The 18,697-nt window shown below is 44.1% G+C and overlaps 1 protein-coding gene across 2 annotated transcripts in view; it reads right to left on the bottom strand.

The window, feature by feature from the left end:
* LOC143288962 (uncharacterized) overlaps positions 1–18,697 on the bottom strand; it is a 44,735-nt gene that overhangs the window by 14,944 nt on the left and 11,094 nt on the right. Inside the window, exons 3-6 of one of the 2 annotated variants that reach the window (XM_076597659.1) lie at positions 17,211–17,399; positions 12,985–13,203; positions 8,952–9,065; positions 6,677–6,864 (exon numbers count right to left, since the gene is read on the bottom strand). In XM_076597659.1, the coding sequence (XP_076453774.1) occupies positions 6,677–6,864; positions 8,952–9,065; positions 12,985–13,203; positions 17,211–17,399 (710 nt within the window). The remainder of the gene's footprint in view (positions 1–6,676; positions 6,865–8,951; positions 9,066–12,984; positions 13,204–17,210; positions 17,400–18,697) is intronic. The other variant, XM_076597660.1, reaches the window with a different exon arrangement.

The raw sequence follows: 18,697 nt of genomic DNA, 5'->3' as shown, positions 1-18,697 counted from the left end.
GCACACCACACAACACCACACAACACAGCCACACCACACCACACAACACAGCACACCACATCATACAACACAACACAGCCACCCCACACCACACCCCACACCACACTACACAGCCACACCACATCACAACACAGCACACAACACAACACAGCCACACCACACAACAACACAACACAGCCACACCACACCACACAGCACACCACACAACACAACACAGCCACACCACATCACACAACACAGCCACACCACACAACACAGCCACACCACACAACACAGCACAGCCACACCACACCACACAACACAGCCACACCACACAACACAGCCACACCACACCACACCACACAACACAGCCACACAGCACAACACAACACACCACACCACACAACACAACACAGCCACACCACACCACACAACACAGCCACACGACACCACACCACACCACACAACACAGCCACACCACACCACACAACACAACAACAGCACAACACAGCCACACCACAAGAAAACACAGCCACACCACACCACACAGCCACACCACACCACACCACACCACACCACACAGCCACACCACACCACACAACACAGCACACCACACAACACAACACAGCCACAGCACACCACACAACACAGCCACACCACACAGCCACACCACACCACAACCACACAACACAGCCACACAACACAGCCACACAACACCACAGCCACACCACACAGCCACACCACACCAAACAACACAGCCACAGCACACCACACAACACAACAAAACACAGCCACACCACACAACACAGCCACACCACACAACACAGCCACAGCACAGCACACCACACAACACAACAAAACACATCACACAACACAGCACACAACACAACACAGCCACACCACACCACACAGCCACACCACATCACACAACACAGCCACACCACATCACACACCACACCACACAGCCACATCACACAACACAACACAGCCACACCACAGAGCCACACCACACCACACAACACAGCCACACCACACCACACAACACAGCCACACCACACAACACAGCCACACCACATCACACAACACAACACAGCCACACCACACAACACAGCCACACAACACAACACAACACAGCCACACCACACAACACAGCCACACCACACAACACAGCCACACAGCACAACACAACACAGCACACCACAGCACACCACACAACACAGCCACACCACACCACACCACACCACACAACACAGCCACACCACACAACACAGCCACACCACACCACACAACACAGCCACACAGCACAACACAACACAGCACACCACACCACACCACACAACACAGCCACACCACACCACACAACACAGCCACACCACACAACACAGCCACACCACACCACACAACACAGCCACACCACACAACACAACACAGCCACACCACACAACACAACACGGCCACACCACATCACACAACACAGCCACACCACACAACACAGCCACAGCACACCACACCACACAACACAGCCACACCACACAACACAGCCACAGCACAGCACACAACACAACACAGCCACAGCACACAACACAACACAGCCACACCACACAACACAACACAACACAGCACAGCACAACACAGCCACACCACACAACACAGCCACACCACACAACACAACACAGCCAAACCACACAACACAACACAGCCACACCACACAACACAGCCACACCATACAACACAGCCTCACCACATCACACAACACAGCCACACCACACCACACAGCACAGCCACACCACATCACACAACACAACACAGCCACACCACACAACAGAGCCACACCACACAATGCAACACAGCCACACCACACAACACAACAAAACACACCACACCACACAGCACAGCACACAACACAGCCACAGCACACAACACAACACAGCCACAGCACAGCACAGCCACAACACACCACACAACACAACACAACACAACACAGCCACACAACACAACACAGCCACACCACACAACACAACACAGCCACACCACACCACAACACAGCCACACCACACAACACAGCCACACCACACCACACAACACAGCCACACCACACAACACAACACACCACAACAAAACACAGCACACCACACAACACAGCCACACCACACCACACAACACAGCCACACCACACAACACAACACAGCCACACCACATCACACAACACAGCCACACCACATCACACAACACAGCCACACCACATCACACAACACAACACAGCCACACCACATCACACAACACAACACAGCCACACCACACAACACAGCACAGCCACACCACATCACACAACACAACACAGTCACACCACATCACACAACACAACACACCACACAACACAGCCACACCAACACAGCCACACCACACAACACAGCCACACCACACCACACAACACAGCCACACCACACCACACCACACCACACAACACAACACAGCCACACCACACCACACAGCACACCACACCACACAACACAGCCACACCACACAACACAGCCACACCACACAACACAGCCACACCACACCACACAACACAGCCACACCACACCACACAACACAGCCACACCACACCACACAACACAGCCACACCACACCACACAACACAGCACACCACACCACACAACACAGCCACACCACACCACACCACACAACACAACACAGCACACCACACAACACAGCCACACCACACAACACAGCCACACCACACCACACAGCCACACCACACCACACCACACAACACAGCCACACCACACCACACCACACAACACAGCCAAACCACACCACACCACACCACACAGCCACACCACATCACACAACACAACACAGCCACACCACACCACACCACACAACAAAGCACACCACATGACACAACACAGCCACACCACACCACACCACACAGCCACACCACACAACACAGCCACACCACACAACACAACACAGCCACACCACACCACACAACACAACACAGCCACACCACACAACATGACACAACACAGCCACACCACACAACATGACACAACACAGCCACAGCACAGCACACAACACCACACAGCCACACCACACAGCCACAGCACACCACAGCACACCACACCACACAACACAGCCACACCACACAACACAGCCACACCACACCACACCACACAGCCACAGCACACCACCCGACCCGACCAAACACAGCCACAGCACACCACACGACCCGACCAAACACAGCCACAGCACACCACACGACCCGACCAAACACAGACACACCACAACCAAGCCCAGTTCCACTGCAACCCCAAGCCCCACAGAACCTAACCCAACTCCACCCAAGCCATACAACAATTTGAAATTCTAACCGAACCAAAACCCAACACACCCCAACCCCAAGCCCCACACAACCTAACCCAACTCCACCCAAGCCATACAACAATCTGAAATTCTAACCGAACCAAAACCCAACACACCCCAACCCCAAGCCCCACAGAACCTAACCCAACTCCACCCAAGCCATACAACAATCTGAAATTCTAACCGAACCAAAACCCAACACACCCCAACCCCAAGCCCCACAGAACCTAACCCAACTCCACCCAAGCCATACAACAATTTGAAATTCTAACCCAAAAAAAACCCAACACACCCCAACCCCAAGCCCCACACAACCTAACCCAACTCCACCCAAGCCATACAACAATCTGAAATTCTAACCGAACCAAAACCCAACACACCCCAACCCCAAGCCCCACACAACCTAACCCAACTCCACCCAAGCCATACAACAATTTGAAATTCTAACCCAAAAAAAACCCAACACATCCCGACCCCAAGACCCACAGAACCTAACCGAACTCCACCCAAGCCATACAACAATCTGAAATTCTAACCAAACCAAAACCCAACACATTTGTATTTGTATTTTGTATTTGTATTTCTTTTTATCACAACAGATTTCTCTGTGTGAAATTCAGGCTGCTCTCCCCAGGGAGAGCACGTCGCTACACTACAGCACCACCCATTTTTTTGGTATTTTTTCCTGCGTGCACTTTTATTTGTTTTTCCTATCGAAGTGGATTTTCCTACAGAATTTTGCCAGGAACAACCCTTTTGTTGCCGTGGGTTCTTTTACGTGCGCTAAATGCATGCTGCACATGGGACCTCGGTTTATCGTCTCATCCGAATGACTAGCGTCCAGACCACCACTCAAGATCTAGTGGAGGGGGAGAAAATATCGGCGGCTGAGCCGTGATTCAAACCAGCGCGCTCAAATTCTCTCGCTTCCTAGGCGGACGCGTTAGCTCTAGGCCATCACTCCACATCCCAACCAAAGTCATACCCCACAAAGCCATAACATGATTCAACCAACACAGCCTCAACACAACCACAATACAACACAACCACAGTTTCAGTTTCAGTAGCTCAAGGAGGCGTCACTGCATTCGGACAAATCCATATACGCTACACCACATCTGCCAAGCAGATGCCTGACCAGCAGCGTAACCCAACGTGCTTAGTCAGGCCTTGAGAAAAAAAAAAGGTGAATAAATAATAGATAAATACATAATAAATTTTTTTTTAAACTACTAATAATAATGATATTATGAATAAGGCGCAAAAACTTGATGAAGTCGACTATAAGCGTACATAAATAAATAAATAATAATTTTTAAAAAGTAGTAATAATAATAATAATAATTAAAAAAAATAAAAAAAAGACAACAATGATGATAAATAAACAAATAAATGTAAAACATGGAGACACACATTCACACATACACCCACATATGCATAACAGATATGCACCAAACATGCAATTTCACAGATATGAAAGCACAGTCAAATACACATAAACGTACATGAGCCCCAACACACACACACACACATATAGGCCGCTTGTTGTTGTTGCGTTACCAGCAATACAACCACAACACAACCCAACACAACCACAATACAACCCAACACAACCACAATACAACCCAACCACAATACAACCCAACACAACCACAATACAACCCAACACAACCACAACACAACCCAACACAAACAACACACAATACAACCCAACACAATACAACCCAACACAACCACAATACAACCCAACACAACCACAATACAACCCAACACAATACAACCCAACACAACCACAATACAACCCAACACAACCACAATACAACCCAACACAATACAACCCAACACAACCACAATACAACCCAACACAATACAACCCAACACAACCACAATACAACCCAACACACAATACAACCCAACACACACAACCACAATACAACCCAACACAACCACAATACAACCCAACACAATACAACCCAACACAACCACAATACAACCCAACACACAATACAACCCAACACAACCACAATACAACCCAACACAACCACAACACAACACAACCCAACACAACCACAATACAACCCAACATAACCACAATACAACCCAACACACAATACAACCCAACACAATACAACCCAACCCAACACAACCACAATACAACCCAACACAATACAACCCAACACAACCACAATACAACCCAACACAATACAACCCAACACACACAATACAACCCAACACAACCACAACACAACCCAACATAACCACAATACAACCCAACACAACCACAACACAACACAACCCAACACAACCACAATACAACCCAACACAACCACAATACAACCCAACACAACCACAATACAACCCAACACACAATACAACCCAACACACAATACAACCCAACACAACCACAATACAACCCAACACAACCACAATACAACCCAACACAACCACAATACAACCCAACACAACCACAATACAACCCAACATAACCACAATACAACCCAACACAACCACAACACAACCCAACACAACCACAATACAACCCAACACAACCACAATACAACCCAACACAACCACAATACAACCCAACACACAATACAACACAACCACAATACAACCCAACACATCCACAATACAACCCAACACAACCACAATACAACCCAACACAACCACAATACAACCCAACACAACCACAATACAACCCAACACAACCACAATACAACCCAACACACAATACAACACAACCACAATACAACCCAAGACAACCACAATACAACCCAACACAACCACAATACAACCCAACACACAATACAACCCAACACAACCTACAATACAAACCAACACAACCCAACCCAACACAACCACAATACAACCCAACACACAATACAACCCAACCCAACACATCCACAATACAAACCACAATACAACCCAACACACAATACAACCCAACCCAACACACAATACAACCCAACCCAACCCAACACAACCACAATACAACCCAACACAACCACAATACAACACACAATACAACCCAACACAACCACAATACAACCCAACACAACCACAACACAACCACAATACAACCCAACACACAATACAACCTAACCCAACACAACACAACCACAATACAACCCAACACACAATACAACCCAACACAACCACAATACAACCCAACCACAATACAACCCAGCACAACCACAATACAACCCAACACAACCACAACACAACCACAACACAATCTGAAGGACGCTTTGAGGACCAGACTGGCACACCACAAAACAAACACCACCACCAACACAACCAGCCCCCACCCCAACCCCCACACGCCCCTGACCTGAACTTGTGCAGCTGCGTGGCCTGGATGTTGCAGTCACAGAAGGGCCGCACCAGGTCAGTCAGGTGGAACATGGCGATGGTGCTCTTCAGGGCCTCGTTCAGGGACTCCTCCACCTGTTTGAGGGCCGGAGGGGTCCCAGCTCCTCCGTCGTAGTACGTCGTCTTCAGCATCTCGTTCTGCCCGTCCTGGGGGAACCGTGGGGGTGGGGGTTTGGGGAGAGGAGGAAACGGGGGAGCATGGGTTAGAGGGTCTGATCTGGGTTTTGCCGTGTCGTAGAGATGTTGTTGTTGATATACTGTGCTGTTTTGGGGTTGTTGTTTGTTTTTTTTAATTCATTATTTACTAATATCTTTATCATAATGATCATCAATATAAATCATTTTTAATATCATTAGAATCCATAATAATTTTTTTTTTTAATATTATTATAAAAAAAATTTTAAATAATGTATATCATCAGTATCATAAAAATGATTCATTTTTTATATCATTAGAATAATAATAATAATTATTATAATAATTATCATAACAATGATGTTGTGATTGCTGTCACCATCATCACCATCCTGATTAGTGTCGTTCTATCATCATGGTTGTTATCATTATCTTTAGTAGTAGTAGTAGTAGTAGTAGTAGTAGCAGCAGTAGTGGAATCTACTTACAAGTAAAGCTGAAGTGTAATTTCCACATGGGATAATAATTCAAGACTGCCAAAGACAGGAAAACAGAGCAACAAACTGAACCAGTGCACAAACGGGAGGGTGACGGACACATGTGTGCACACACATGCACAACCGTCACTTACATGCACGCACAAACACATTCACCCCCCCCCCCAAATCCACACCCGCCCACCAACGCATGCACACACCCTCACACCCACCCACCCATCCACCCCCACAAACACCCACAGGTGCTTCCTGTGTTAGGTGAACTGGGCAGATTCCCAATAAGTTTAAAGATAATGTGCCAAATTATTACATCTTGGATTCACATTATTCAATTACCAGAAACTTCCCTCATCAACAAAATATATAAGTCCATGTACCAACAAGAAAATACAACTTCCCCATGGCTGATATTTGTTAAAAAGATACTCAAAATTACAGGCCTTGATCACATTTGGAAAAATCAATTCACATTCAGCATACATAGACTGAAATACATCGTGTATAAAAAAAATTAGAAAATGAATATATCAAATACCGGAAAGACAAAAGAGAAAAAACATTAAAGCTAAAATTTTACAATACGATTGTAGCAGAGTACAAAATTGAAACCTATTTTTTAAATATATCAGATACAAAACACAGACAAGAATTAACAAAACTCAGAATAAGTGCGCATGACCTAAAGATTGAGAAAGGTAGATATTTAAATATTCCACAAGAAGACAGATTGTGCAACAAGTGTAACATCCTGGAAGACGAAATCCATCTTCTTGATCATTGTATTAAATATAAAACCTCAAGGCAACAATTTTAAAAGGATAATCAAAATTCGAATAACACAGGACATATTCCCAGTCAGGTGATGCTAACAGATGATGAATAGATACAAACAAAATTGGGAAATTTTGTTTATGAATGCTGCTGCAATTTACTGCATTAACTGATTGATTGTGTGTTTTTCATTCGTTCATTCGTTTACCATTGCACTTGTGTCTTATAAACCTTACGGTTTCATGACAATAAAATCTATTCTATTCTATTCTATTCCCACACAAACACCCACACACCATTTCTCACACACTAATCAGTAAACAGCTCTGCCTTCACACACACACACACACACACACACACATCCACATCCCCCCACCCACACACACACACAAACATCCACACCCCCTCACCCACACATCCACCCACCCACCCACACATGCACACGCACACACACACACACACACACACAAACATCCACACCCTCCCGCCCACACATCCACCCACCCACCCATACATGCACACACACACAAACACACACCCACCCACCAACCAACACACACACATCCATCCCCAACCACACCCCCACAAATGCACACACAAACACACACACACACACACACTTTGTTCATTATGTTCTTTTGTTATGTCTATTAATCCTAAAACACAACACACACACACACACACTTTGTTCATAATGTTGTTTTGTTATGTCCATTAATCCTTAAGGATTTTATAACAATAAATTAAGTCAAAGTCACACGCACACACACTCACACCCACAACACCCCCCCCCTCCCCCACCCCCACACACACACACAAGGGACACCGACCACTCCATCATCAGCTGCGGAGGAGTGCGGGATGATCATGGCGGCGGGCATCTCTTCTCCCTCAGGGTGTGGGTAACCCAGCACCTTGTGCAGTTGGGTAGTGGGGGGCGTTACCTGCAGGCATGACAACACGCACCCTCACAGCTCACTTCACTTCTCAACAGCATTATGTTCGTCTGCTTTTGTGTGTAGTGTTGGGGCCTGTGTTCTTTTGTTTGTGCTTCCATGTCTGTCAAACTGCAGGTTTGCTGCAGGTCTGTTGTGCATGTGTGTGGGCGTGTGTGTGTGTGTTTGTACATGTGTGTGTGTGTTTGTACTTGTGTGTGAGTGTGCGCGTGTGTGTGTGTGTGTGTGTGTGTGTGTGTTGAGAGATAGTTTTCAAAATCTATGGAGACATGCTCCAGAGGCGAGTAGTAAATGTTTGAGTTTTCAAAATCTATGGAGACATGCTCTAGAGGCGAGTAGTAAATGTTTGTTTTATCGAAATTTCAAAAGTGGATTTGGTAGAGAAAAATATACAAGTCAAATGCCTGATAATTATGTTATCAGCTTCTTCAGATTTCGAAGTAGTAATCATAAGCTGGAAATTGAAACAGGGAGACACAAAGGCATACCACAAGAGTTACGGCTTTGTAAGGTTTGAAACATGTCTGTGATTGGTGATGAGTTTCATTTTATAATGGACTGTCCCAATTATGATCAGTTACAAAATAGATATGTTCCTATAAAATATTTGTCTCCAAAATCGGTTTTTAATTTTTGTAATATGCTCAAAGGAGGCAAAAAAGTCATTTTAGCTGTAAGATGATTAGATTTGCAAATGCTGCCAAGTTATACTTTTGGAGTTAAAAGACATTTGTGTTTTCTCAACTTTTATGTGACATTACTGTGTATTTGGAAATGTTTGTTCTGGGCACAAAAAGATTATTTTGCAGTAACCCTCCATACTCCAACAGGAGTGAAAGGATAATTAAAACTTGAAACTTGAAACTTGTGAGAGTGCGTGTTATTTGCTTCTTTGTTTACTCATTATTATCATTGTTTTCTTATCTATTTTCTTTTTTCTTTTCCTGCATTTTATTTTATTTTATTTCATTTTAATATCTGCTTACCTTTTTATTGTTATCCATTTGTTCATTTATTTAGTCATTTACTTATTTAGTCATTTATTTAGTCATCTATTCAGTTACTTATTTATTTGTTTACACGTTTATCAATTAATTTAATGATGTATTCATTTATTTGTTTATGCCCATTCCCCCCCCCCACCCCACCCCCAAGGACTGACAAAGCATGTTGGGTTACGCTGCTGGTCAGGCATCTGCTTAGCAGGTGTGGTGTAACATCTATGGGTTTGTCCCAACGCAGTGATGCCTCCTTGAGTAACTGAACTGAACTGATCTGAACTGTACTGAACTGAACTGAACTGAACTGTACAGCACTCTGAGCTCCCTTTAAGGGAGGAAAGCACAAAACAAGTATCGTTTTTTTTAAAGTATTTTTTTTTTTTAAATTTTTAAGAATTTTTGGATGTGCAAGAGCCTCGAAATTTACCATAGTATAAACGTATTGGAACTGCTACAAATTAACATTCAAAAATATTTTCAAAAATCCTCTTGCACAAAACTTAGACCAACACAGGATAAGGTCAACTTGCAAAGTTTTAGCTTTGTAGCTTTCTTCATTCTTGAGCAAACTTAAGGTCAATATGAATGCCTTGTTAAAGCCTGATATTGGACAAACTACATCAGAATTGAACAAAATAAACATTTCTGTGACTCAGTAAGCTATCTTTTATGGCAATTATTTCATTGTTAGCTGTATCTTTACACACACAAAAAAAAAAAACAACTTATGTAGAAGAGATGTTCAAGGGTCAAAATCCATCAAAAACCCATATCATGGAAAATCATCATGCTGGTCATTTTGGCATTACCGTATCTGGCATTAATTCAATCATCACATCACTGCTCACTTCACTTCTTACTTCATTCATCATGTCACATGGTGTTTTTGTTGGTTTTTTTGGTTTTTTTCTAACACTTACAGTTGACTTCATCAAGTTTTTGCGCCTTATAAATATTATTATCAGTAGTAGTAGTTCTTTTTTTTCTTTTTTTAAAATGTATTTATCTATTATTTATTTATTTACTTATTTCTTTTTATTTTATCCTTTTTTGTTGTTGTTATTTTGTTTTGTTTGTTCGTTTGTTTTGTTTTGGTTTGTTATTTTATTCTATTCTATTTTATTTTATTTTATTTTTTTCTCAAGGCCTGATTAAGCGCGTTGGGTTACGCTGCTGGTCAGGCATCTGCTTGGCAGATGTGGTGTAGCGTATATGGATTTGTCTAAACGCAGTGACACCTCCTTGAGCTACTGATACTGATACTGATACTGATCTTCATATCACTGCTCACTTCACTCGCGCGCGCGCGCGTGCGTGCGTGCGTGTGTGTGTGTGTGTGTGTTCGTGCTTGTCATCGGACACCGAAGGCCGACACAAGAACAGACCAAAGAGCACCAGACACAGAACAGTATTTGTATTTCTTTTTATCACAACAGATTTCTCTGTGTGAAATTAGGGCTGCTCTCCCCAGGGAGAGCGCGTCGCTACACTACAGCGCCACCCTTTTTTTTTTGTATTTTTTCCTGCGTGCAGTTTTTATTTGCTTTTCCTATCAAAGTGGATTTTTCTACAGAATTTTGCCTGGAACAACCTTTTTGTTGCTGTGGGTTCTTTTACATGCGCTAAGTGCATGCTGCACACGGGACCTCAGTTTATCGTCTCATCCGAATGACTAGCGTCCAGACCACCACTCAAAGTCTAGTGGAGGGGGAGAAAATATCGGCGGCTGAGCCGTGATTCAAACCAGCGTGCTCAGATTCTCTCTCGCTTCCTAGGCGGACGTGTTACCTCTAGGCCATCACTCCACTAGTCTGTATTTTCTTATTATAAAATAAGGCCAAATGAATACACTTAACAGCCAAAAAAAGCGTAAGACGAGACAGAGCGTAAACCTGACAAGATGGCGTGGAGAGCCTTGGCCAAAGGAATGATTCAACGCTTACAGCTTTTAGAGGCGTTTGATTGGCTGACAGCGGACCGGGGAAAAACGGCTCGTCTTTTCACTGTCAGCCGCGCGAAATTTGGCCAAGCAGAGCAAACGGATAGGCCTAGTTTGCATCAGTTTGACACGGTAAGTATATGTAACACCACACAATCATCATCATCACTGTCATCGTCAACATTATCATTATCACTGGCTGCAGTGCTGTTCAGCTCGCATACATCACTGATCACTTTCTACTGATACATAGGATAGACTACACAGCTTTCTTGACTTCATTTTTCACAATTCCTTTGCATGAACTTAAAACACAGTCACAACTCACCTACATAAAAGAAACCAGTACCCACACCTGAATTACAAAAACCAAACAGTAATAACCACAGACAGATACAAATACCACATACAAACATGTATGCATAATATCATACATACACACACACACACAAACATATTTGTATTTGTATTTCTTTTTATCACAACAGATTTCTCTGTGTGAAATTCGGGCTGCTCTCCCCAGGGAGAGCGCATCGCTACACTACAGCGCCACCCATATTTTTTTGTATTTTTTCCTGCGTGCAGTTTTATTTGTTTTTCCTATCGAAGTGGATTTTTTCTACAGAATTTTGCCAGGAACAACCCTTTTGTTGCCATGGGTTCTTTTACGTGCGCTAAGTGCATGCTGCACACGGGACCTCGGTTTATCATCTCATCCGAAAGACATATGTCATTATGTATGCATGCACACAATGCATGCATACACAAACCCATGCGCTTTGATGATTTTTGAAAAGGCATTTAACTGCGAAATATGACCTTAGGAAACCAGTGAAAATCTTTTCCATTCCACTGGACGATGCACAAAATATCTTAATTCCCAACAATTAACTCTCTTCTTCGGAACCCCAACCCAGTCTGAGCAAACAACACAACCCAGCAAACAAACTGTCTGGAATCGGGTCACCTGCAGGGACCAGCTGCAGTGATGCCCCAGCGTCACCATGTAGTAGATAGCCTTGACATGCTGCTCGTACTTGTACTGCCGTTTCTTCAGCTTCTCATAGACCTTGTTCAGACCGTACGGAGTGAACACCAGCCTGTCTCGCCCCCTCTTGGCAGCATCCTCGCTCTGGTTGAAGAACTGGTTCAGAAAGGCCAGCTCCTGATCTGTGATGGTTCTGGCCTGGTGAGCAAAAGACTTGCGTTGTCTGACAGGCGTAGTAGTAATAATAATAATAATGGATACTTATATAGCACACTATCCAGAAATCTGCTCTAGGTGCTTTACAAAAACGCTTTATTAACATAAAACATTACATCTATGTTACATACACATACCAAAATGTGACTACACACACACACACACACACACACGCACACACACACACACACACACACTGCATACATACATTTTAACAATACATGTGTATCTAACTAACACATACACACACAGGCAGGCACAAACTTACATAAACTCATGCACACACAATACACATTCATATACATGCATGTAGTTATGTACACATACATATGTATACACACATAGTCAGCACAGCTAACGCAAAGGAAGTGGACCTGCCACAACTGAACTTACTGCTGAGGGAAAAGGTGAGTTTTGAGACAAGATTTAAAAGATGCAAGGGAATCAGAATGACGGAGGTTATCAGGGAGCTTGTTCCACGTCTTTGGCGACTGAAAAGAAAACGAACTGTGTCCATAGGTCTTACTTCTGACGTGAGGTATCCTGAGAAGTCGAGTATCAGAGGAAGAACGGAGCTGGCGAGATGGGGTATAGATATGGAGGAGTTCAGAAAGATACTTGGGGCCAGATCCATTAACTGCAGAAAAGGTCAGAGGCCAAAAGGTTAAAGCACTGGGCTTTCAATCTGAGGGTCCTGGGTTCGAATCTCAGTAATGGCGCCTGGTGAGTAAAGGGAGACGATTTTTTTTATCTCCTTGGTCAAAATATGTGCTGACCTGCTAGTGCCTGAACCCCCTTCTTGTGTATACGCACAAGATGATCAAATACACATGTTAAAGAGCCTGTAATCCATGTCAGCATTTTGTGGGTTATGGAAACCAAGAACACCCAGCATGCACACCCCCGAAAACCTAATATGGCTGCCTACATGGCAGGGTAGAAATGGTCATACACATAAAAAGCCAACATATGTACATATGAAGTGAACATAGGAATTGCAGCCCACAAACCAAGAAGAAGAAGAAGTATTGTCTTAACTCTCTCACCACAGATTTCTCAGTGTAAAATTCAGGCTGTTCTCCCCAAGGAGACAGTGTGTCGCTAGAATGAGAGCACCACCCATTTAAAAAAAAAAAAATTAATTTTAAAAAAAAAGAAAAAAAAGAGAAGAAGAATGACTGCCTGCAAGACCATTTGTTTTCCTATCAAAGTGGATTTTTGTACAGAATTCTGCCAGGGACAACCCTTTCTTAAAAGATTCCCAATGTTTGTGAGTTTTAACAGGGACACTGGGGCAAAACAATTGAATGCATTCTCGACGGGCGGAATAGCCGAATGGTTAAATTGTTGGACTTTCAATCTGAGGGTCCCGGGTTCGAATCATGGTGACGGCGCCTGGTGGGTAAAGGGTGGAGATTTTTACGATCTCCCAGGTCAACATATGTGCAGACCTGCCAGTGCCTGAACCCCCTTCGTGTGTATATGCAAGCAGAAGATCAAATACGCACGTTAAAGATCCTGTAATCCATGTCAGCGTTCGGTGGGTTATGGAAACAAGAACATACCCAGCATGCACACCCCCGAAAACGGAGTATGGCTGCCTACATGGTGGGGTAAAAATGGTCATACACGTAAAAGCCCACTCGTGTGCATACGAGTGGACGCAGAAGAAGAAGAAGAAGAAGAAGAATGCATTCTTAAAATATTTCCAATTCACACATTGATTTTTATATAACAGATTCCCAGTGCTAATGAGTCTGGGAGCAACAGAATTTACACATTGGTTTTTATGTAGAAGATTCCCAATGCTATTGAGTCTTAGCAGTAACCTGGGGTTAACAGAACTGAGCATACCATTTCTTTTCAGATTCTAAATGTTAAGAAGTATCAACAGCAGGCCAGGTGAAACAGAACTGAACACATTCACATTTGTAAAAGATTCCACAGGCTAAGACAAGCAAGAAGTATTAACAGTAGCCCGAGGACAACAGAATAGACCGCAAATATTCTCGAAAGATTCCCAAAGCTAAAAAAAAACCTTCATAGTCTGGGAGAAACAGAACGGAACACGCTTTTTCTTAAAAGATTCCCAATGCTAAGAAGTTTTAATCATAAACATAAAATGAACATCTTCTACATCATAAAATTAAAAAAATTGTCTAAGTGACTCTTTCTATCTGTCTGTCTGTCTGTGTGTGTATGGGGGTAGGGGGTGGGAGCGTTCTGCGTTTAATTTGAATAGCATGAGAGTTTAAAAAGAACCGGGTTCAACTAACACTGTCATTAAAATATCTGATTTCCCAAATTCAACATTTTGCCCCTGTTCACACCAATATCTTGAGCAGCCACTTCACAGCAAGCCATGATCTACATCAGCACCACAGTCCTTTCCACAGTCAGGGTGCCCACTATCCCATGCCAAGCTGGGACTGCCACAAAATGTATTGTATGTGATAGACAGTGTGGAGTGACGGCCTTGAGGTAACGTGTCCGCCTAGGAAGCGAGAGAATCTGAGCGCGCCAGTTCGAATCATGGCTCAGCCGCCGATATTTTCTCTCCCTCCACTAGACCTTGAGTGGTGGTCTGGGCGCTAGTCATTCGGATGAGACAATAAAACGAGGTCCCTTGTGCAGCATGCACCTAGCGCACATAAAAGAACCTTCAGCAACAAAAAGGTTGTTCCTGGCAAAATTCTGTAGAAAAATCCACTTCCATAGGAAAAACAAATAAAACCGCACACAGGAAAAAACTGAAAAAAAAACAAACAAGGGTGGCGCTGTAATATAGCGACGCACTCTCCATGGGGAGAGCAGCCCGAATTTCACACAGAGAAATCTGTTGTGATAAAAAGAAATACAAATACAAATACAAAATGTCTGACTATGACCATCACAACAGCAGAGGAGGCAACTGCTGTTCCAACAATCTGGTACAGAATTTGAATATAGTGGAGAGTGTCTTGCCCAAGTTATATCCCCACTTTCTCGGCTAAGAGGGTTTTAGGACAGTCAGAATTGGGATGGCTCCCGAAGGCCAACTAGCCCCAAAGACTGCAACACAAAAGCCAGTGCAGTCTTGCCTCCTAGTCCTATTCTGTGTTCTGATTTTCTCTTTTTTATCACAACAGATTTCTCTGTGTGAAATTCAGGCTGCTCTCCCCAGGGAGAGCGTGTCGCTACACTGACAGCGCCACACATTTTTTTGTATTTTTTCCTGCGTGCAGTTTTATTTGTTTTTCCTATCAAAGTGGAATTTTCTACAGAATTTTGCCTGGAATAACCCTTTTGTTGCTGTGGGTTCTTTTACGTGCGCTAAGTGCATGCTGCACACAGGACATCGGTTTATCATCTCATCCAAATGACTAGCATCCAGACCACCACTCAAGGTCTAGTGGAGGGGGAGAAAATATCAGTGGCTGAGCCGTGATTCAAACCAGCGCGCTCAGATTCTCTCGCTTCCTAGGCGGACGCGTTACCTCTAGGCCATCACTCCACTTGTTTGAGATTCATAGTCCTTTGCAAAAGACTAAGCTGCAAATGACCTCCCACTGCAGTGGAGAAACCACTGACCATACAGCTCTCACTCTGCTGCTGGCCCTGCTGTAAGCTATTGTCAATCGGTCACATAAGCTCATTGTCCACAATGTATCACTGCCATAAAAAGTAAAAAAATTGAACAAAATCTGCTGTGACAACAAAAGAGTAACTCAACACAATAATAATAATAATAATAATAATGGTATTTATATAGCGCTGAATCTTGTGCAGAGACAAATCAAAGCTCTTTCGCACCAGTCATTCACACACATGCATAACTCTAAAACTGTAGAAACTAAAGACAAGGAAGAGGCAGGCAAGGGAGGCTGGCTATTTTGGGAAGAGGTGGGTTTTAAGGACCAAACTCGAAAGAGCTGAGTGTGGAGACTTGACGAAGCGAAAGAGGAAGTTCATTCCAATCGCAACAACAAGCAGCAACAGGTCTCACTCACGTCAGAGCTGCTCCGGAGCTGGTCCAAAAAGCAAGAAGACAGCATCAGATGGTAGTTGCCGGGCATCAGCCCTCGCTGCTCCAGTTCCAAGATGGAGATGTAGAGCGCGGTGGGCTCTATGAAGCAGAACACGTTGTGGCCCATGAAACGGATGAGCCCCAGCGTGTCGATGCTTGTCTTCACTTCCTGCTGAGGGACACGGCAGGTACTGTAGCTTTGAAAACTGGAGGTTTGTGTGGCCAGTATATATGTGTGTGTGTGTGTGTGAGTGTGTGTGTGTGGGTGTGAGTGTGTGTGTGTGTGTGTGTGTGTGAGTGTGTGTGTGTGTGTGAGTGTGTGAGTGTGTGTGTGTGTGAGTGTGTGTGTGTGTGTGAGTGTGTGTGTGTGTGTGTGTGTGTGTGTGTGTGTGTGTGTGTGTGTGTGTGTGTGTGAGTGTGTGTGTGTGAGTGTGTATGTGAGTGTGTGTGAGTGTGTGTGTGTGAGTGTGTGTGTGTGTGTGAGTGTGTGTGTGTGTGTGAGTGTGTGGGTGTGAGTGTGTGTGTGTGTGAGTGTGTGGGTGTGAGTGTGTGTGAGTGTGTGTGTGTGTGTGTGTGTGTGAGTGTGTGTGTGTGTGTGTTTGTGTGTGTGTGTGTGTGTGTGTGTGTGTATGTGTGTGTGTGTGTGTGTGTGTGTGTGTGTGTGTGTGTGTGAGTGTGTGCTTGTGTGTGCACGTGTGTGTGCGCACGTACATGTTTGTGTGTGTGTGTGCGTATGTACATTGTACCTTTGTGTGTGTGGGTGCGTGTGTGTGTGTGCATGTATGTGTGCGTGCACGTACATGTTTGTGTGTGTGTGTGTGTGCATATGAACATTGTACCTTTGTGTGTTGGGGGGTGCGTGTGTGTGTGAGGGGTGTGGGGGTGTTGGGGGTGACTACACACTTCAGGAAAAGCACACAAACAAGTGTGTATACATGTCCCATGTATGGGTGAAGTTGGTTATGAAAAGCCATAGAAAAACAAAAAACAAAACAAGTCCCAATACAGCTGACCAACTATTCTCATTGTGTAACGTTCACAACTCATTCAGTTCTTAAAAACCAATGCAGCCATTTAATTCCAGCTGCCAGTGCAAAATAAAGTAAAGAGAAAGAAATATTGTGATATATATATACACATTCTCAGCTATGTGATCAAGGAAGAAAATTAAGACACACTTTAACCCCCGAAAGCGGAGTATGGCTGCCTACATGGTGGGGTAAAAACTGTCATACACGTAAAAGCCCACTCATGTACATATGAGTGAACGTGGGAGTTGCAGCCCATGAACGCAGAAGAAGAAGAAGAAGAAGACACACTTTCTTCTCAACAATGAAGCCTTTTTCTCCTTCCATCAGCAGCCAACAGCATGTATTCAGATGTACTGAAAGTAACAACTAACACACACCACTAATGGAACAAAAGTCCTCAGCCTGCTACTTTTAACGGGATACTGTCTCTTACATAATT

This window comes from Babylonia areolata, chromosome 13 (assembly GCF_041734735.1).
Source record: "Babylonia areolata isolate BAREFJ2019XMU chromosome 13, ASM4173473v1, whole genome shotgun sequence".
Classification (NCBI taxonomy): Eukaryota; Metazoa; Mollusca; class Gastropoda; order Neogastropoda; family Buccinidae; genus Babylonia; species Babylonia areolata.
The sequence above is the reverse complement of the archived record's forward strand: the minus strand, read 5'-3'. Positions and strand labels throughout refer to the sequence as shown.